At 47.1% G+C, this 22,143-nt stretch overlaps 1 protein-coding gene across 1 annotated transcript in view; it reads left to right on the top strand.

Moving 5' to 3' along the window:
* GARRE1 (granule associated Rac and RHOG effector 1) overlaps positions 1 to 16,093 on the top strand; it is a 50,220-nt gene extending 34,127 nt beyond the window's left edge. The window contains exons 8-13 of the mRNA XM_059044337.2: positions 3,554 to 3,679; positions 4,789 to 5,822; positions 9,616 to 9,781; positions 10,502 to 10,639; positions 12,886 to 12,964; positions 13,501 to 16,093. Coding sequence (XP_058900320.1) covers positions 3,554 to 3,679; positions 4,789 to 5,822; positions 9,616 to 9,781; positions 10,502 to 10,639; positions 12,886 to 12,964; positions 13,501 to 13,809 — 1,852 coding nt within the window. The 3' untranslated portion in view covers positions 13,810 to 16,093. The remainder of the gene's footprint in view (positions 1 to 3,553; positions 3,680 to 4,788; positions 5,823 to 9,615; positions 9,782 to 10,501; positions 10,640 to 12,885; positions 12,965 to 13,500) is intronic.
* The last annotated feature ends 6,050 nt before the right edge of the window (positions 16,094 to 22,143 follow it).

Below are 22,143 nucleotides of genomic sequence, written 5' to 3'. Positions count from 1 at the left end.
CAGTGAGAGGCCCACGTACTGCAAAAAATAAATAAATAAATAAATAAATAAAATAAAATGGTTAACCCTGCAGTTTACTTCCACAACTATCCCTGTATGATTGATTTTCTTTGTAATTCAATGCACCTCCTTGAAAGACCTCATAGACTGCAATTACATGGAGAGGCTCCCTCTGCTGGCTACTTTTGGTAAAAATGCAAAGTTTTATGTTTTTGTTTCAAGTTACAGAATATGTGCTTGTTGAGAAGAACTCAAAAAGAAGTGATTGCTTTATTCCACCTTTGGAAAAAATGAAATTATTAGCAAAACTAGTTAAGAATTTATTATATGCTTTGCTTTCAATAAAATGAAGTGCCTAGCTGCCAGATATATTTTTTTCCCTCAAAGAAATTAAAACCTTACTTCGATTTTTTAAACTTGTCATATTTAAGCTATTCACCCATTCTTTCTGAGTACCTAATTTATTTGCTGAGTACCTAATATGTGACAGACACTGTTCTAGGCTCTGGGAATTTAATCATGAGCAAGACAGACAGGGTCCCTGCCCCTAATAGAGCTGGCTTTGTTATGGCATGGGGTTGGGGAGGGGACAACTAATAAGCATAGGAGTTGCTTCAAGCACTGGCAAGCATATGAGAGGAATAAGAGTAGAGGGACAACATCTGATAGAGAATAACAGGTAGAGATGGCAGGAGGAGGCTATTTTGGATGAGGAGGTCAGTCATGAAGGGTCTCTTTAAAGGACGTGACATTTGAGAGGAGCCTGCCATGCAGAGAGCAGATGGGGAAAGCATCCCAGGCCGAAGGAACAGCAAATGCAAAGGCCTGAGGAGTGAGCTGGCATGGCTGGAATTATGCTAGGTGGTGTTGAAGATGGGGATTCATAGAAGCCAGGACTTGCAGGGTCCCTGAGGGACTTGGATTTTATCCAAGAACAGGTAGGAGGTTTTAAGCCAGTCTGGGTGATTTGTCAAAAGAATGGATTTAGTCTCTTCAGGGGGTTTTATTGATCAACTCTCAAGACTGATGAATAAAGTTAAAATGCCAATTCATTGATTTTTAGAAAGAGAAATTATTGTTATCACCAGGAACTCCTTTCTGCATGACCAAAAACTGCTCATCTAGTGGGCAAACATGTGACCAGCCAGATCACAAGTAGATGTTGGCTTGGGAACACAGAACAAGTGTGTCCTGGTAATCAGTGATTTCAGGCTGAGAGAATCAGGTGCATGAACCTTGGCCAGGTCTACTGGCCAAGATTCTCTCCCAGGAGCCCAGGGTCTGACTGGGCACTGGCAGAGCTTGCCTTATTGCTCGCTTTTTCCAGTGTTTCTGAGGCCGGCTGGCTTACATCCTCACAGAGGAGCTTCTTCTCAAGCTAAAGTCATGTTGGGGAGTGCTGCTGCCTCCTTAGGATGGCTTTGCAAGTTTTGATTTCACCATTTAACTCCCAGAGAGCCTAGGAACAGACAGGTAGCATCTTCCTGGTTCTCCGTCTCAGAAAAGGCCTTTTGGTGGAGGTGCCCTGCGTGGGCAGTAGGGACCTGAATGGTGGGAAGCAGCTCTCAGCTGGGAACAGTCCAGGCAAAGGTCCTGAGATGTGGGCAAACCCAACTTACTCAGGGTGTGTGAGAAGGCCTCATAGCTGAGACGAGGAGAGGTGACAACAAAGAGAGGTGTGGCCAGAGAGGCAGGAGGGCCAGGTCACAAAGAGCTGTGGTGAGGGGTTTGGGTTTTATTTCAGTCACGATAGGATGCCACTGGAGGGTTTTGCACAGGGGAGTGGTGTGTTCTGATTTGTGCTACAGGAGGCTCTGTTGCTATGTGGTGGGTGGGCCTTGGAGGGACAGGACTGGAGAAAAAGAGACCAGATGGGAGGCTGGTCCTGAGACGCAGGTGCTGGTGGTGTCTTGGAGTAGAGCAGTAACGAGAGAGGTGGTAGAAGTGCCTGGATTCGGATTGTGTTATGGAAGAGCCAGCAGGATTTGTTGATAGACTGGATGTAGGAAGTGGGGAAAACTAGCAATGACTCCTAGGTAGACAGCTGTGCTGCGTACTTACTGAGGAAGTCATAGGATTCAGAGTGGTTTTGGCGGGAGGAGAGGGATCAAGAGTTGTACTGACCAGGCTCCCTTTGAGCTGCCTAGTAGGTGTGCAAGGAGAGCTGTCAAAGGTGCATTTAGATATATGAGGGTGGCGATCAGGAGAAAGGTCTAGACTGGCGAAGACAACTTGAGAGTCTTTATTGTAGGGATGGTCTATAAAACCACAGGACCACGTGCAGTCCTCTAAGAAGAAGGGACGAAGCCTGGAACGTGCCACGATGCAGAGGGAGGGGAAGGAGGAGCAGGACAAGACCAAGAAGGAACTGCCAGCCAGGTAGGAGGAAAACTGAGCAAGGTTGGGGTCATGAAGGCTGCAGAAGACAGTGATCCAGGAGGAAGGAGACATTGCATGATGTTGCTGAGAGATTGAGTAAAGTGGAGACAGGTAACTGACCCTTGACTTTGGCACGATCTGAGTTGTCTGATAAAAGCTATTTTAGTGGAGTTATAGGGATGAACACCTGGTCAGAGTGTGATGAAAGGAGAATAGGAGGTAAGGAAGAGGAGGAGACTATGATTTTGTTAAAATGGGGAGCAGAGAAGTGGGGCAGTATCTGGAGTGGATGTGGGGCTAAGACTTAGCAGGTGGTTGGCGATGCTAGTTTGTTTGCCAAAGGGAATATCACAGGGGAGAAATGGGGTGATTACTCGAGTGCAAGGCTGTACGGCGCCATGTGGTGCTCAGGCGGAGGGTCAGCCCGTGGCAAGAGCAGGTCTTGTGCTCTGACAGCAGGGCAAGGCAGGGTGTGTGGGCACAGACGCTGGTGAACTGGTGGGATTAGTGGTGAGGGTGGTTGAAATAGATCTCATCTGCTTATGTGTTTTCTCAATTAAGTGAGAGTTGAGATAGCAAAGAATGGGAGATGGTAGGGATAGCAGAGCTTTGAGGAGGGGGAAGGTAAAACAGTCATCTTGGAAAGGGAAAAAATTAATTTATGGGAAAACCATGTTTATTGTTTATCTGAAGTTTGCCAGGCTGGCAGACAGATTTTTTTTCCCTCCACTGACCCTTGGTTTCTTAGGTACAGGTGTGAAGTGCTGTAGCGGGAGGGAGGGTTGGGACGTTATGGAAATAGTTTGTAAAGGAGTACATACTGTGCCAGAGCACAGAATCTCAGCAGGGTAGAGAGGAAAATAAGGGCTGAAGCCGGTGCTGGACAGTGAGAGGGCATTAGGGCCCTTGGAAGGCAAACCCTCCACCGAACTCTTCTCTTCCTACTAAACAGACTCTAGACAGTTAGAAATCTATGGAGACCCCAAGCCCTATTGCTTCCTCCTCCTTTTGTGGAGCAACAAGTACAAGTGTTATCCCTGTCATCCTCTCAATGTTCTTATAATTACCAACTTTTTATTTGGTGCCAAAAGCTGTGGCCTTTTGTATAAGGCCTGCTTGAAACCCCTTTGCAGACAAGTGCAGCCCAGACTCACGCAGCCCGGTTCACACCTAGGTGCCTGAAAGAAGACCCCGCTACCATGTCCCTGCTGCAGAGAAGCCTCGATCCCGAGAAGACCCTGGGTCTGGTGGATGTGCTCTACACGGCTGTGCTGGACCTCACCCGCTGGAGGGCAGGGAGGTTGGTGTCCCCACCCAGCACTTGAATTGGTTCATGTTCAGGTCCATACCTAGGGACAGTGTGACCACTTACAGGGTCATGTGAGAGTACGTCACTGATAGTATGTTAGTAAATAAGGCAAGAAAGGGAACTATTTGGCAACTTTTTTTTGGAATAATTTCATACTTACAGAAAAGTTGCAAGAATAGTACAAAGAATTGCCCTTTACCCAGATTCCCCAGTGTTAACATTTTTGCCTTCATTTGTTTTATCATTTCAGAGTTAAGTACATCAAGAGGATTTTAACCCAACTCACATCCTCCTTATGAACTAAGAGCAGAAAAATATTTAGAAAATTTACTTACATCTTGCATGACATTTATTTATATCTGAAAGTAGCTGACAGTTGCAAGATTATCTCTTTGTGAATTAACTTTAGAACCAGTAGAGAGAGACCTTAAACATCTAGCCGTGGACCCTCCCCATGTCTTCATTCATGAGCCCAGAACAGTGAGGTGACTTATCCAGGGTCACACCAGCCATGACCTGCCCAGTGCCTACCCATGCCCTTTCTATCTCTAGGGCTTTCTTTCAGTATTGGAAAAAAGTACTTGGAAGACTTCGGAAGTAACAACCATCTGTTCTTGGCACTGTCTGTGAATTACTTCCAAGGACAACAGTGCTGCATGGTGTCCCTGGGTCCTGCGCACTCACCCCTCTCTGCTGTGTGGGTTTGTCCGTTGACCCTCTGCTGGATTTGCCGGGCTCCCAGTCCCCATCATCCAGGCACAGAGCTGGCCTCTGCCAGTTGCGTATCCCACTCTAGCCGTGTTTTGCTCTCGTGTGTTGCAGTCAGAGGGTTTCACTCAAAATCCTCAGGCCAGAAATCTAATGTAGTTTTCACAGCCCTGTGTTAGACATGGTAGATTTTTTATAATAAATATAGATAGTAAGTGCTTAAATTATGTACTCTTAAAACTCTTGGGTGTTTATCTATAAAATAAATGAACCTGATACCAAACAAAGAGGTCTTTTTATTCTTAAAGTCTTTCTTAAATACCAAAGAGATCCATTTCATTGTCCAATTTGTATATTTGTCCTTTTTTTTTAATGCATTTCTCTTTAAATAGGGAACAAGCTTTACCCTGCATACAAATCCAGCTTCAAAGGGAGATCTGTGATTTTGGAAATCAGGCTGACTTGCCTTCTGGGAATGGAAACAAATCATCAGGTGGCCTGCAGAAGACCTTCTCCAAACTGACATCCCGGTTCACCAAGAAAACTTCATGTACCAGCTCTAGCAGCAGCACAAATTATTCCATTCCAAATACCCCTTCCAAAAATATCTTCATAGCTGGGTGTTCAGAAGAGAAGGCCAAAATGCCCAGTCATACTGATTCAAGATTACAAAGCATTTTGAACATTGGTAATTTCCCTAGGACTGCAGACCCTTCACAGTCAGCTCAGAATTCCAGTAATCAGATAGCCAATGGTTTTCTCATGGAGAGACATGACAACTTCCTGCAAGGGGATGATGGCAAGGACGAGAAGGGTATGAACTTACCAACTGATCAGGAAATGCAGGAGGTGATAGATTTTCTCTCGGGCTTTAACATGGGCCAGTCACATCAGGGCTCCCCACTGGTGACAAGGCGTAATTCTGCTGCCATAGCCATGGTGACTGAGCAGAAGGCAGGAGCTATACAGCCACAGCAGCCATCACTGCCAGTGCCCCCTCCACCGCGGCCTCCCCAGGCTAGGGCACACACACCTCTGACACCCCAGCCGGGCCTGGCACCTCAGCAGCAGTCCCCAAAGCAACAACAACCCCAGGTCCAGTACTACCAACACCTGCTCCAGCCCGTTGGACCGCAGCAGCCCCTGCCCCAGCATCGGGCTCCTGGGAAATGGGTACACGGCTCATCCCAGCAGCCAACACAGCCCATTGGAGCCGGTCTGTCTCCCCTTGGCCAGTGGCCTGGCATATCTGATCTCAGTTCTGACTTGTACAGTTTGGGTCTGGTAAGCAGTTATATGGATAACATGATGTCGGAGGTTTTGGGACAGAAGCCACAGGGACCTAGAAATAACACCTGGCCAAACCGTGACCAAAGCGATGGAGTCTTTGGGATGTTGGGAGAGATTCTGCCTTTTGATCCTGCAGGTATGTGAGCCCCCACCTCCCCACCTTGCGGTTTTAACTTAAATATTATCACCAAAGACTTCATAGGGCCCATCTACCACATCCTTACTTATATCAGGCAGTGACTTAATCCCCCTTTAAAGACCCTTTCTCACTGTCTGATGGCAAGTATTGGGCAGTTCCAGCAAAGGTAGGAAGCAGTGGTTAGATTGAGTCTGATAAAGTAAGTGGAACTAACTTTCTCACTTTATAGAGGGCAGAAATGAGGCTAAAAGAAGTTGAATGGGGCTTCCCCGGTGGCGCAGTGGTTGAGAATCCGCCTGCCGATGCAGGGGACACAGGTTTGTGCCCCGGTCCGGGAAGATCCCACATGCTGCAGAGCAGCTGGGCCCGTGAGCCATGGCCACTGAGCCTGCGCGTCCAGAGCCTGTGCTCTGCAACGGGAGAGGCCACAACAGTGAGAGGCCCGCCTAGCACAAAAAAAAAAAAAAAAAAAGAAGTTGAACGGCTCAAAGTCCCATGGTTCAAGAGGGCTGCAATCTGGGCCCTCCCATTCATGGGAGCTAAAATGGCTGGCCCTTCATGGGCTGCTTTTTTCCTGATTACATAATCTGTTCTGTGATTCTTTTTTGCCTAAACTCTAGAACCGGTGAAAGGTAGTAAGGCACCCTCCTGCCTTCATAGAATATGGCTTTTCCTGGCCTAGACAGTGTGAAGATTCACCAGAGTTATCTTAGGAAATTAGAAAAAGAATTTAGAAACAAAACAAAAATAAACTAGGAGGAGGAATTAATTAAGGATAAAAGTTGTTGTACACCTGAAACTAACATAATATTGTAAATCAACTACACTTCAATTTTTAAAAAAAGGATAAAAGCGAAAGCTAATTAAATTTTTTTAAAAAATATAGTAGACATTGTAAATAAATCTAAAAGAAGGGTCTTTAGAAGACCAGTAAAATAGAGAAACCAATTTATTATAATGCTGATTAAGAGAGAGCAAAGAAACAAGATTAGGAAAGAGAAAGGAGACATAACTACAGGTACAGGAGAGATTAAAAGAACTTTAAGACATTACCACATATGACGTGATGATAACATATGTGAAAACTGAATGGAAAACGGATTTTTTCCTAATAAAACATACATTACCAAAATTGCACCAAGAAGTGGAAAACCCTGCCCGGTTCTATTCCAGGAGAAGAGATTGGAAAGGGAGTTATGAAGCCAACATGATTTTACCATAAAAACTTTTTATGAGTGTAGATAGATGCAAGAAAATCTAGCAGTGTATCAAAGGAGTTATATCTGGTTCACTTCAACAGTGTAAGGTAGGTCAGTATAAGGAACTCTGCTCCTGTACAGTAATCGGTCATTTCAACCAATATGAGAAAAACTCATACAGCAATAGATGCTGTAAAGACATTTGGTAAAAGACACCAGCAATTCTTAAGTAAACCCCTCGAAGTAAAACAAATAGAAGAAAATGTCTTGAATATGAAAGACTTATCTACCAAAAACCAGTAGCAAATAGTACTTTGTATAGTGAAACAAAAGCATTCCAGTTAAAATCAAGACCCAGACAGGGTGGCAATTGCTACTACCAATAGCATGTGACTTTGTCTTGAACTTTCTGGCAAATGTAGCAAGACAAAAACAGAGGAGATAAGTGGTATAAGCTTTAGAAAAGAGTGGATTAAAAACCACATTTGTTTGCTGGAAATAGAATTTAAGAAAACAAGACTCCTCAATAAAAAGTTTCCAGAATTAGTAAGTGAATCTGGTAAGGTGGGTAGATGCAAGGTAAGTATATAGAAATCGATTACTTTTTTTCTCTAATTTAGCAAATGGTACATGGAGGTGGAAAATATATGTCATTCACAAGGGCTGTGAAATACTGTCAGTAAATATAGCACATATTTATATAAATAGCCACCAGAAGAGGAGATTCCCTACTAAATGAACCCAGCATTAACTATTAAAGGAAAGAAATGTTTTCGCGTGTCTTCTCAAACTTCCTCACACTGCTGCTCACGCTCTCGTGTTCTTGCTCCCCTTGGGTGGGTGGATGTGGGGAACCCCTGGGGACGTGGGGAAGGGCAAACAGTTCCACCCTGCTATGGAAGAGCAAGCCCACCTGCCTGCCACCAGCTGGGTGGGTGTGGCACATTTTCTCAATTGCTGTTAAACAGTGTGTACATTTTTTGACGGTCCTATAATTAAATCCAGAGTATAAATGGTGTTTGGCAGAATTTTATCATCTTTGATCTCTATTGACGCCTGAACAGCCTTTATGTCTTTAGCCTAGGAATCCTACTAGCTTTTCCTTCTGGATGTTCCTTTCTGATCTTCAAGTCCTAATGTAGCTTCCTGCAGACGCCACCCCAAGGGCATAAGGTCTACATAGCCCTTTTTGCAAATTAAGAAAGGGCATTCTGGATAGATGAATTACAGAAGGCACCCTCTCAGGCAGGGGCAGCTAGGACAGAGTGCCCCCTCTGGACAGGCACACACAGCCCCTGCTCTACCCGGTGTGGGCATCTTTGTGCAGTGCACACATGGCAGCTTCCTGAGAGAAAAAGCTAAGAGTGGGACTGAGCCCTAGTGTCTTTCCCAACTTGAAGCTAAAAAGTATACCACTGCTGAGTCGTATTCAGTTTGTGACCTGTAGATGTTTTCCTACCATATCTTTTTGTTTGACTTTCTCTGAATTTCTCCTATGCTGTTTTTCCTTCTACTTGTACTGCCTTGCACATCCTTACTCAGTTCTGTCTAGTACGTTTCCATCTACCTCTTAAGGCATTTTTAAATTTTATCTTATTCGTTACCACTCTTATTATCTTCAAACTGAATTAGCAGGTCTGCCTTCAATATCCAGGAAAATATTGGATCAGAGTTGAGCCCAAGGGGGAAGGGCAGATATTCTCTATCTGACCCTGATGCTTTTATAACTTTCAGGTTATTTCTTGGCTGAAGTAATCATCTGATTTTCTTAGTTGTTAAGTATGTAGCACCACACACTGGAAAGTTTTTGGGTTTTTTTTTTTTTTTTTTTTTTTTTTTTTTTTGCGGTACGCGGGCCTCTCACTGTTGTGGCCTTTCCTGTTGTGGGGCACAGGCTTCAGACCCGCAGGCTCAGCGGCCATGGCTCACGGGCCTAGCCGCTCTGTGGCATGTGGGATCCTCCTGGACCGGGGCACAAAACCATGTCCCCTGCATCGGCAGGCAGACTCTCAACCACTGCGCTGCCAGGGAAGCCCTGGAAAGTTTTCTGGGGTTTTTTGATGTGGACCATTTTTAAAGTCTTATTGAATTCGTTACAATATTGCTTCTGTTTTATATTTTGGTTTTTTTGGCCCCAAGGCATGTTGGATCTTAGCTCCCTGACCAGGGATTGAACCTGCACCCCCAGCATTGGAAGGCGAAGTCTTAACTAGTAGACTGCCAGGGAAATCCCTGGGAAGTTTCAAAGTAACTAGCATTTGTCTTTAAAATTTAGTCATGGCTAAAGCAAACCTTTTGTTCTCTCTTTGTTTTTGTCTTTGTGCACATTCAGCCTGCCCCAGTCCTAGGCATACCCCTTCCTGACAGTCCCTATGCACACACCATACCCCATCTTCAGAGCCATGTACCGAAATCCCCATCTCACCACAGCAGGCTGCAGGGCAAATCCTGCAGCCCTCTCTGGGCCAAAAGCCTGGTAGCCCCTCACCACTTTTCACTGTGTGTGTCACCAAGGCATCCTCAGAAGGTAGGAAAGAAAACAACAGGCCAATTTGGCCCCAAATCTTATTCATCCTTTTGTCTTAACACAGTGGGTTCAGACCCCGAGTTTGCACGCTATGTGGCAGGAGTGAGCCAAGCAATGCAGCAGAAGCGGCAAGTCCAACACGGTCGCCGCCCCGGCAACCCCCGGGGCCATTGGCCACCCATGGATGATGCCCATCGGACCTGGCCTTTCCCAGAGTTCTTTGCAGAAGGGTGAGTGCTGGATGTGGGAGGGAAGCTGAGTTTGGGACCTGGGTGTTCCCCATGGGGCCTTTGTGCACCCTTATCAGGCAGTTCATTTCTAGGCCCCCACGTGAGAGAGTGGCACATGGTCAAATTTTCAGGGGGTCAGAGTTTTGTGACTGACTGTAGGATGCCAAGTGGCATGTTGTGTCCCTGTGAACACACCATTGGTATAAATTGGTGATTTTTGAGACAGGCTCTTCTGCTCTAGACAAGGATCTTATTTGGTGGTGTTTGTGAAGTAATTGCATGTTTAACATGGTCTTTAGCTGAAATGAGCATGGCTATGAAACCTGTATCATTTATGGAATGTGATCCTTGTAGCTTACAAAAAGCAAAGGTTTTCAGTTCAGTGTATTGAGAGAACTGTGGATTTTCATCATAAAGACATCTGAGGACTGATTTTATTTACATCTCTTATTGCTACCTGGTTAATAACTCTGCATAGCTAAAGACCATCTCAGCTTTTTGTTTGGTCTAAAATGAATTTCATCTATAAACCACAGGCTTCTGAGGAGTTTTTAGAGGAAGGAGAGAGACAAGAGACCACTCTTGGGTTGTGAGATGAGTACAGGGAAAAGACTGTTGTTTTAGGGCTGGGGCAGGGGTGGGGGCTGCCCTCGGGCTGTCCAGCCTGTGTCCAGGCTGGCTTCAGGAGGCCCAGAACCAGCTTCTCTCTTTGGCTTTCAGGGATGCCCTGCACAGCGGCTGGTCGGGTGCTCAGGGAGACTCGGCCAGCTCGAGTGACGAGACATCCTCCGCCAACGGGGACAGCTTGTTCTCCATGTTTTCAGGGCCTGACCTCGTTGCTGCTGTCAAGCAGAGAAGGTATGAAGAAAATTTTAAACCAAAGGACAGAGGGGTCTGTAAATGTGAACCACAGCTATTCCTCTACAAAGTTCAGTAGCCCCATTCCTCCCAGTCAGCCATGTGTGAAAGAGGCAGAGGGCCTCTTCCAGTACTTGCTTGCTGAAGCTTGTGTGGTGACTTAAAGTTGAGTTGAGTTTTAGCTGGTAGAACAGCCTCATGCAACTGGTAGCCCAAAATACCAGTATGACAGGCAAGGGAGTATTGTGGAGAACAAGGTCTGCTGATGCTGGCCTGCGCCTTACAGGAGGCAGCCCTTTCCGTGGGAGGAGCAGAACCAGGACAACCAAGTTCTAACCTAGGGCTCTCCAACAGGCTTTGCAACTCCAAACATGGACCTGGCCCTCTCTGACCCTCTATTTCTTTGTCAACGGTGGAACTGCATAAAATGACCCCCGAATGGTATTTCAAAGTTGAAAAAAATAGTTACATAGTATATTCAGATCTGAAGTTTTCAAAAGTAGTCACAAAAATTAAAATGGGCCCTGAAATAAGAGAAGAATTTGTTTAGAAAGAAATGCAGAGACTGTTGTGGGTGTGAGGAAGCAGAGGCCCAGAGGTGGCGGTCTAAAGGACATGAGAAGGAATAGAGAGCATGCACGGTCGCCAGGGCATCAGAAGTCATGCTGTGGAGGGAACAGGGAGGCCATGTAGCATGGCCCTCGTGTCACAGGGTCAGGCTTCATTGGATAAGCAATGGGGAGCAGGTAGATAAAGACAGAAGGGTACCTGAGTCACACAGAGTAGGATGCACAGAGCAGTTACGGTGGTGATGACAGTGATTGCTGATACAAGCTAGGGTGCATTCTTTGTGCCAGGCTCTGGGTTAAGCGTTCATGTACATTTTCTCACTTAATCCTCACAAACACTGTATTTGTTTGCTAGGGCAACCATATCAAAGAACCACTGACTGGGGACTTAACGACAAGAATTTATTTTCTCATAGTTCTGGAGGCTAGAAGTCTTGAGATCAAGGTGTCAGCAGGGTTGGTTTCTTCTGAGGCCTCTCTCCTTTGCTTGCAGATGGCCGTCTTTTCCCTGTATCTTCACATGGTCTTCCCTCTGTGTCGTCTGTGTCCTAATCTTCTCTTATTATAAGGACACCAGTCATGTTGGGTTGGAGCTCACCCTAATGACTTCATTTTAACTTAATTAGTTGTTTAAACGACTCATCTCTAAATACAGTCACATTCTGAGGTACTGGAAGTTAGGGCTTTAGCATTTGAATTTGGGCAGCGGAGGGACACCTTCATTTCTTCAGTAGCACCCCTCATGTACCAGGCACTGGTGATACAGCAGCAAACAAATCAAAGTCCCCTTCCTCATGAAGCTGATATTCTATTGAAGGAAGGCTGATAAAAAAAATCCCAAATATGTCAGTTTGGATTAGGTGCTATGAAGAAAAATAAAGTAGGGTATGAGGGCAGAGAATGAGGGGAAAGGTGGACTTTCTGTGTTCTGAATGGCAGTCAGGGAGGCCTCTGATGAGCAGGAAGCTGAACAAAATCATAGAGCAACTGGTGAGAAATTGGCGGTGGGGCGTGTGAGAGAAGAATCAAGGGTGAGACGCAAGTTTTTAGCCTGAGCATCTGTGTGAAAGGGGGTGCCATGGACTGAGACACGGAGGACTGTAGGAAGAGCAGGACTGAGCCTTGGAAAGATCTGAAGACTTCTGTTTTAGGCACAGGAAATTAGAGAGGCTGACTGGACGTCTAGAAAGACAACTTGTAGCACCGCCTCTGCAGAGGCTGCTGTCTGCACGTAGGAGCGCTGATAGGCTGATTTACTTGGCTCTGCCAGCTATGCCTTCCTTTTTCATTCAACATAATAACAAATTTTTTCATGTTAGTAGTAAAATTAACAGCCTTTTGTTTTGTTTTTGTCACCTATCCCCAGTGCATGGTAAACAAGCAGTCTGTATGTGTTGAATAAATTAACAAAAGGCTGGAGCTGGTGGACTCGGCAGCTGAAAGAGCCAGTGCCAGTCTTCATGCCCACCACCTCTGCCCCAGCCCAGCCCTGTGACGGCCTGCTGAGTGCACCACTCCATGGTGACCCACCTTAGTCCCCTGCATACAGTGGACCCAAGGCCTCCGCACCTAGAACCAGTGCCTGAAGACACCCGAGCCAAGTGGCTAGGGTGTCCTCTGGAGAGAAGCTGGACAGGAAGCCAGGTGACCACTGCACTGAGCTCTTGGTTCTTTCAGGAAGCACAGCAGTGGAGAGCAGGAGACCAGCACGCTGCCCTCACCGCCTCTTCTTACCACAATGGAGGACGTGAACCAGGTATTGTGGGCCATGCTCTCTCCACAGAGGGCTGGCTTTATGGGTACAGACCATGAGTAAGGTTCCAAAGCTTAACTTTTAAGAGGTCCTCAAAGCAATGAGGGGTTCTTTGTGGTTCAATGAGAGGTTCTTTGTGGTGAACAACTTTCTTCCTGTGATTTTTGTCTAAATGATTAGCCATTTCAGCTGACTCAGAGCCACATGTAGAGGAAGCTCTGGGGCTGTGCTGTCTAATATGACAGCCATTAGCCACATGTAGCTACTTAAATTGAAATTGCTTAAATATAAAGAAAGATCGAGTTCTTCAGTTGCACTGGCCATGTGCGGTGAGCAGCTACTGTACTGGATGGCACAGACATAGGACATTTCTGTCTGAAATGTTGCGAGTTCTGTTAGATGTGCTGCTCCAGAACTGTGGGGAGGGCTGGGGCTCTCACCCTGTTTCCTCAGTGGGTATAAGGACCAGAGATCTGGGGAGGTGGGAAAAGATGATCAATTGCCAGAAATGCCACTAAGAACCCTCTTCTGTCTCTCAGGATAACAAAACCAAAACGTGGCCACCCAAAGCCCCCTGGCAACACCCTTCCCCGCTGCCCAGCACCCTGCCTGGCCCAAGTGCACCACTCTATGCAGTCGCTAGCCCTGGCAGCCAGTGGAATGACACCATGCAGATGCTGCAGTCCCCAGTGTGGGCCGCCACCAGCGACTGCAGCGCCGCCTCCTTCACCTACGTGCAAACCCCGCCGCAGCCTGCACCCCCACCAGCACACAAGGCAGTGCCCAAGGGCTTCAAGGCCTTCCCCGGGAAGGCTGAGCGCAGGCCGGCCTACTTGCCCCAGTACTGACCCAGGACCAGCCAGCCTGCCTGCCTGCTCAGAGCTGTTGGGGCCAGTGTCCCCACCCCAGGGCTGACTAGCTGGCACCAGCCCCCCAGAGGACTAGTGTACCCCTGTCCCAGGCAGGGATCCTTGGGGATGGGGGTGGTTGGCAACTCCAAGCCTTTAAGGCCTGGCTTCTCAAAACTTTGGAGGCATCAGACTCCTGGAGGGCCAGCTGAAGATGGAGTTTTCTGACCCTCCTCAGGGAGATGCTGGGGGATCTTCGAGTTTAATAAGCACCTCTGGTGATTCTGATGCAGGTGGGCCACAGGCCACACTTTGAGAAACACAGCTCTCTTAAGTTTGTAGTCCCACTGTGTGTGTTGGGAAGGCCTCAGGCCTGAAGGCTGAGAGCAAAACTGACCATTCTTCTGAAACCCTCCCCTTCCCCCTCCTTAACACATTGAGTGATGACCACACACCAATCACTGTATTTTATAGCTATTTTTCATATAGGTTTTTAGTTAAAACATCTCCTGCCTAAAATGCATTGAATATTTTAAGATAACAAATAGAGTGGCTGGAGGTTTGTTCAACACTATCTTTATTTAAGCTTATACGAACTGGGCAAAGTATAGAATATTTGTGATCAGAAGCAATCACCTGGGTTTTCTGTAGGTGGAAAGCCCCTTGCCACCCCACAGCAGCACCCAGGGGGTGCAGCCTCTACCGGATTTACAAAAGCAGGATCATAAAACATGTTGGAGGCACAGCCCTGATGGTGCGTGGAGATGAGCCAGCTGGTTGCTGTCCGCGTGTGGGATGAAGCTACACCTTCGGCCCTCAGGTCCTTCTACACGTGGCCAGAGGCTTCGACACAGTCTCAAACGTGGAGGTGTGGTCAGGGGCTGCAGAGAGACACTTGAAATTGCAGTAACATTGTGAGCTGGCTCAAGACAAACCAATTAGGATGTAGCTAGGAATTAATTTAAAAGTTTTTTCTTTAAAAAAAAAAACCAAACCTCATTTTCAGTTAACGTGCTATTAAATAGATACCATCCTGTGGATTTAGGGATATTTTTCCAGCCAGAATGGATCCAGAAGAATTGAATGGTGCTTAAATTGAGAAATAATAAATATATCTATATAGACTAGGCATACCCCACTGTATATTAATTGAGGTTACAGAAGTTCTTTATATAAAACTTATTTAAATTTTTCATATTTCATCTTTGAAAAAGTCTAATTGAGAAAAATCCATAATATTTTCTGGTATGAAAGTTTGACAGTATTAATATTTTTTTTATATTTTCTTAAATCATTAAACCATTTTAATATATGTTAACTACTAATAAATGGTTTATTCTTTCTAACTCCATATAAGCTTTTCCAGCAAAGATTGTAATAACAGTTATGTTCTCATTTTTCTATGGATATAAGTAAATTTATATTTAAAAATACCAAAAAGAATATATATATATGTACGTATACACACTAATTATAGAGGACCCTTAGGGTGTCTGAGCCCAGCCATCTGAATTTTCAGTACTGTGTTGCCAGGCTGTTTCCAGGCCTCGGGTGTTGTCTTTTGTGCTGTGTGCGGATGCCATTGCTGCCTGTACTCATGATCCTTTCACCGTGGGTTCTGAACAGTCACCTCACCATGTTTACAGAGAACTATTTTGTACATAGACGTTTCAGGCACGTGCTTTGCGCCAACCCTGCGTGGCTCTTGTCTGTGTTAGCTGTCACAGTGTGTGCACTAATCTCTGTTGAAGTTGTCCGTGGCTGTTTTACTTGTAAGATAGTTCCTTCAGTAATGTGTCTACAGTATCCTGTGGTTCAAGTTCTGTTATACTGAAGTACTCTTGTTTTAATAGTGCCTCCCCAAAGACCTCATCCTGGACAGAGGTCAGTCCTTGATGCTCCAGCGCAGGTGACATCAAGATTGCTAATTGTCACTTTCCAATCTGTTTTTCTCAAGTAAGGAAGACATTTTGTGATTGCATCTCCATGGGCTATGAGACTGTGTGAAGCTGTTTGTGTGGTCTCCTTGTAGGTGCTGTGTTCTCAGCACCGCCTTGCTCTGAACACTGGTAATTCCAGGTGCTGCGCTCGGCAGAGGGGTCTCGCCAAAGCGCATGTGTGTGCACGTGTGAGTGTGTGTGTCCTTTGTGTGGCCGGGCGTGGCTGCATTGCTCGTGTGACTAGTTACAACGCTTCCAAACTGGAACTCTACATTTTGTATCTTACTTTTAAAGCTCCTATAAGTAAAATAACTATTGGCTTTATTAAAATATACATTTAATAATTTTTGTATCTCTGTTGAAAATGAACTGCAGCAGATACCATGTCAGCAGCCCTGTCTGGTTCATTACTTTGAAAAGCTGCACCCGAGTAGGTTTGGGTCGGCCTGTCCTCTGATTCTGAGCCCTTGCAAGGGTAATACCACTGGGGGTACTAGGATGAGCTGGGGTGGGTGGGCAGAAAGCAGGACAACCTAACCACACCTCTCCTGTTAGCTTCCCGAAGGCCAAAGCTGGAAGAAGTCTCTGTGTGGGCAGAGCCAATGTCGTGGTGAAGGAGGTCACCTGGAAGGATGCAGACTCTCTCCTTGGGTTGTGATCTGCCAACACACACATTCCACCAAACATGGGCACTTGTGAGCTGCCCAGCCAGCCTTTCTAAGGAACAGATGCAGGGATGAGGTCTCCCCCAGTTCTGCCAGGGACCCACTGTGTGGCAGACAGACCCTACCTCACAGGGGCAAGAAGGACTAGTCTCACTGGATGATGCCATCCTGCTAATGGAGAAGGAAAGATTGCAAAATGGGAACCACAAAAGGCAGGTGGGTTACAGGGGAATTTCAGCTCATTTTCATTTACAGCAAGACAGCATTTGATTGAAACTTTTTTCATGAACGTAGGATAATGGAGTAAGTGAGCATTAATATATAACCTACCCATACAAGTACCACTCAGGCTTCTTTCTGCTGAGACGCCTAAAAGCTGAGCATGATGACTTAGTCCTAGAGCCTTCTAAGTGCACCTCAGGACAGGGCTGCTTAGGAACAGCCACGTTGCATGGGTATGCTAAGGAAGACACTGGAAGTTCATATTAAAATGCTAGACAGAAAAACACATTTCATTCAGACGTGTTCCTATTTAACACTAGTACCTGGTGCTGTTCCCTGACTTCTGATTTACAACAGTGGTGGAGACAGGAGTCCCGTAGCCCCAGCTCCGTGCCAGGTGGGTGGGGATGGAAGCAGGACAGATGTTCACCAGAGCCCCAAGAAGGTCCTTGGAGGCTTTGGCTCAGCCGAGAAATGGAGGACGACACACAGGTAGGTGAGGTCCTTATGAGGACGGTGCCCCTCCTTTTCCACCTGGGGGATGCTGGGAGAGTGGGGCGTCCAGCTCTAGGAGCGTAGCTGAAACACTGCATTGCAGCCACGGTGCTGTGGAAGGACGTTCCTCTGTGCTCTGTGACCCCTCTCTTGATCTGCTTCCTGATCTGGAGACAGCTCCTCAATTACCAAAAAGCCATGTATGTGGACAACATGACTGTCAGGCTTCCAACCGTATGTGTGTGGGAGTCTGAGGAACCTCCAGGGACAGGCTCCTGGGAGTAACACAAACAGCTGGCCTTATGTTTCCACAGGGGTCTGCTGACTGGGCACAGGCCTCTGCTTGTCTGTGAGGGGGACTGGATGTGGCTTATATTGGGACTGAGTTGGGGATGTGGACCTAGGTGAGGAGGAAGGATTGCTTCAGGAGTGTCATTCATTTCAACATTTACTATTGTCACCTAGGGGCAAGGCCCTTGCTAGGATGGGAGCCAGGGCTGCAAAGAAGATGCAGTCTGTGACCGTAACACTCAGTCTTTTAGGGAAGACAATCTCCTCTTTCCCAGTCTTGGTAAGAGGTGCCACTATTCATCCACCCAGCGCTCAGGCAGAAATCCTAGAAGACATTCTTGATCATCTTTACTCTCCTCATTCACTTAAGCAGCAAGTCCTACAAGTGCATCTGCAAGCACATTTAAATTCCACCATGTTCTTACATCTCCACTGCCATCAACCTGGTCCTCCCCTAGCTCCTGCCTTTCCTTCTCAGGCCCCGGGGTGTCCCATACAACCCTGCTACCTCAAGGAAGCCTCCCACCCCCAACCCCCACCCAATGCCCACCTGCCTGGGCCTCTCCAGTTCTGCTGGGCCAGAGCCCAGCCTCCCCCCAGCTTTGTTTTTCACTACAGCACTTAGCACTCCGCTGGAATGTGTGTTTGTATGTGTCTCTCTCACCTGAACCAAGGCCTCAGTGGAGCAAGGAGCGAGTCTCCTTCATGACCACATGTGCAGGGTGCAGAACAGCTCGAAGCAACTCAAGACAAGCCAGACGAAACGAGGTGTTGCTAAGGCCAGAGGCAAATTCTAATACAGCGCAAAAAATAGAACTAGCCTTAAATCGGTTCTCACGTCGGGCTGAAAGAATACACTATGACCAGAGTTTGTACTAGAGCTGCAAGGAGGGACTGACGCTAGGAGCTGCGGGTAGGGCTCTGTAGCTCAACTAAGTACAGAGTTTTCTCTTCTGCTGGAAACCCATGCCCATGTGCGGTGGGGAAATTCTTTTTAAAAACCTAACAGTGGATTCAAAGGGAAAAGTCTGTGGCGACATCCCGAAGCGACAATACTCGGCCGAATAGGCGAACAACACGAAGCACGAGCTCCGAGCCTCCTGGGGGCGCTGACTCCCCCGACCTAGAGTCTCCTAGTCTGCGCATGCGCAGTCCGCCCCAACCCGGAGTATGCGCACTTGTGCGCACACATCCATCCCAGACGTGCGGGCAGAGGCGTGTGCGACTTCCGCGGTCTGCTCCCTGCTCCCGTCCCGGCGCGGGGACATGCGCACACTTGCACCCCCGGACGTGCAAGCCCACACGCAGACGCGTGCGCACCTCCGCCACCCTCACTACCTGAGCTAATCCCGCTTTCCCTGCGCGTAGACGCATGCGTGCCGCACCTCCGGAGAGTGGGCCCAGTGCCAGGAGATCCCCGTATCTCGGCGAACCGCGATTTCTTGCCCTTTCCTGGTCAGCGTGACTCAGCACCCTCGGTGGGTGCGCCTCCCCGGAGCAGCTCGCGAAAATCCATCGCCGTGTATCGCCCCACACCCGACCTCCTTCAGACTCCGGCCGTCGCCCTGTCCCCGAACCTTCCTTTGCCCTTGTCCTGGTGATCCCCAGGTCTCCAGGTCCTGCCTGACCCCTGTCCAGCGGCCCTGAATTGAGGCCTGACTTAAGTCTACCCTTCAATCCACTCCTCTCCCGGGTCATACCATTTTGCTGAGGGCACTTGAAGGTGCCTGACTGACTGGAGCAGTCTGTTGAACTTTCTGAGCCAGGTTTTCTTTCGGTTGTGATTGTCAGCCCCTGGCCTGGGTGCAGATAACCCCCCGAAAGCTTCACTTCCCCAGGATTCTGAACCCTATACTGTGCGGTTTGCAGACAGGGCTTAGCACAGCATGTGGTGCCGATTGTGGTGACGGTGGTAGAAAACACGTTTAACGTTTGCTAACATAAAATTACCTTAAGTTACTGTTTTTGCAAATTACAGGCCCCACTACACTCCCCAAGATTTGGTTAGAGAGGCCACCCCACACTCCAATGTCTGATCCCTTCCACACACTGCACCTTTCCTGGTGAGTTTCTCCCTACTGCCCTACACAGATCCTTAGATCCACTCCAAGGGGACCAGCGTTAATCCAGTGGTTGTATTCTCCTACCTCTGTCTTTGCCCATGATGCTGTCCTTTCCGTTGGAGATGTCATTCTTGGCCATTTCCACTTGTAAAATTCTACCCTGTCAATCAGATTTAATATCACAAAGGCCTACTTGATGTTAGAACTGGGATAATGGGGAGGGCAGGAAGGGATTGCCTGCTCCTCCACTTTCCCTGTACCTTCTCAAGGCTGAAGAGTCAGGAAGTGGCAGGCAAGGACAAGGTTGTGATTAAGAACAGGTCTCAGGAATGGGGCAACCTTGAGTTAATTCTCTACTTAGTAGCAGAATGGCTATTTTCAGATTTCTTAACCCGTCTTAAATGGGGAAGACAACAGGATATCCCTCATGGGGCTATGAAGAGAATTTAGCACAGAGCTCTGCACACAGTAAACTGGTGGGAGGAGTAAAGTATCCATGTTAGTAGTTGGATGACGAATGGCTTTTCAATTAATAATGGCTTGCCTTTGAGCTACTCCTTTTTTTGCATTTTCTCTCCTTGGCTACTGTGAGTTATGGTCCTCCAGATAGGAACCTAGTTTTCTGCTAACATAGAAAATCCACATAACTAGAATTTCTTTTTTTTTAATTGGAAAATTCTATAGTTCTTTTTAAAATTTTATTTACTTATTTATTTTTGGCTGCATTGGATCTTCGTTGCTGCAGGCGGGCCTTCTCTCGTTGTGGTGAGCGGGAGCTACTCTTTGTTGCGGCACACGGGCTTCTCATTGCAGTGGCTTCTCTTGTTGTGGAGCACAGGCTCTAGGCACGCGGGCTTCAGTAGTTGTGGCACGTGGGCTCAGTAGTTGTGGGGCTTGCAGGCTTTAGAGCGCAGACTGTGTAGTTGTGCACGGGTTTAGTTGCTCCGTGGCATGTGGGATCTTCCAGGACCAGGGCTCAAACCCGTGTCCCCTGCATTGATTGGCAGGCGGATTCTTAACCACTGCACCACCAGGGAAGCCCAAGTCCCTGGAATTTCAAAGTACAATGTTAAACTTAAAATATTATGGGGAAATCTGAGAATATCTGGGAAATCTGGAATAGTTGAAGCTACTGGGAATCAGAGAGGCCAAACTGCTGGAGGTGTACATTATAGAATGTTAAAAAGAAGATGAAACCTTCAAAAAGGTAATCATCGGAGGTCTCGCCTCCTGCCTCTTCAGTACCCAAGCTGCTCCTATGGGTTTTGGGTGGATGAGAGAGGACATTGGGGAGGACAGTGTGGCAGTGGGCAGGTGAACACGCATAACATTTTTGGAAACACTTGGAGTTGTAAATGACAGCTCAGCTCAGAACAACATCAACACCAAGGAAAATAACTGATTCGATTTGTGTTCCAGCTGCAGACAGAGGTGACCTGGCCCCAGGAACTTGGGCCCTATGAGGTTCACCCTGACATCTCTCTGGAGGTCACACTCTCCATTGTTTTCCTTGAGACCAGGGACTGAAACTCAGGTCTGCCCTTTCTGAAAGGCAGCTTAACACTACAGAAAACTGAGTTTCTCTGCTGCCTTTGGGTCCCAGGAAAGAACACTGTTTGGCGGGCTGAGGTCATGTGTTCATCTCTGATGCAATCAGGGAGGCAGAGGAAGAAACCTAAGGGTGAGAGGTAGTGGTTTCAGACAAAGACAACAGATAAACAGATGTCCACTGTGATCACCAAAAAGAGCCTACTAGAAAAAGGGAGTCAGTGGCTACTGCTGGGCTAGAGTCATCTGAGGAATCATAGGGCAAGTGGGTGATGGGGTAATGGCTACTGAGACTGGCCTTCCTATTGGATGAAGTTCTGTTCTGAAACACAGGATCGAGGGGTGGGAGTGCTGTTCTGTGCAGTCAAATGCTTGGGTGGGAAACTTCTGGAGTGTTTCTCAGAAACTCTAGTAGACCAGATGCTGTTCAGCAACTGTCAGGGTTGTGCTGGGTATGGGAAGCCAAGTTAAATCTCAGAGTTGACAGTTGACCCAAAACTCTGGCTAAATAAGGGCCTTGTGGACAGGGCTGTTCCCTGCAAAGTCCTGTGACCATTCATTTCTTCAGTCTTTGGCCACTCTCTTTTTTCCTTCTTTATCTTTAGGAACTCAAATAATTCTGGGCTGAGAGAGAAAAGCCATTTGCAGAGGCCAGATGTGGCAGTGACTGCATGGAACTGGGAGGTGGGCCAGAGGAAGACCTAGGCCTGGGTCTGCAGCAGGACAGGGCACACTCCTAGATGGATGGCATTTCTGGGGGAACTGGGCAATGGAGAAGCTCAATTTGAGTGTCCAGTTCTTGGACCTCTTCTCTCTGACTATATTTACTCGGTCTCACCCAGACTCTCATCTAGGTTCATGACTTCAAGCGCTACCTATTCACTCATGTCTCCCAAGTTTTTCCTCTTGCTTGAACCGTCTCTCTTCGTACTCCAGATGTGAACACCGAACTTAACACTTCCACTTAGATGTCTAATAGGTTTGGAAAACTTAACATGTCAAAAAACAAGATCATGATCTTCCCCCTAAAACTTGTATTTCTCCAAGATGCAATGGCAATTCCATTTTTCCAGGAACTCGGGTAAAAAACTGGATGTCATTATTGACTGT

This window comes from Kogia breviceps, chromosome 18 (genome assembly GCF_026419965.1).
Source record: "Kogia breviceps isolate mKogBre1 chromosome 18, mKogBre1 haplotype 1, whole genome shotgun sequence".
Classification (NCBI taxonomy): domain Eukaryota; kingdom Metazoa; phylum Chordata; class Mammalia; order Artiodactyla; family Physeteridae; genus Kogia; species Kogia breviceps.
Note: the sequence above shows the minus strand (reverse complement) of the source record. Positions and strands in the feature narration are given on the sequence as shown.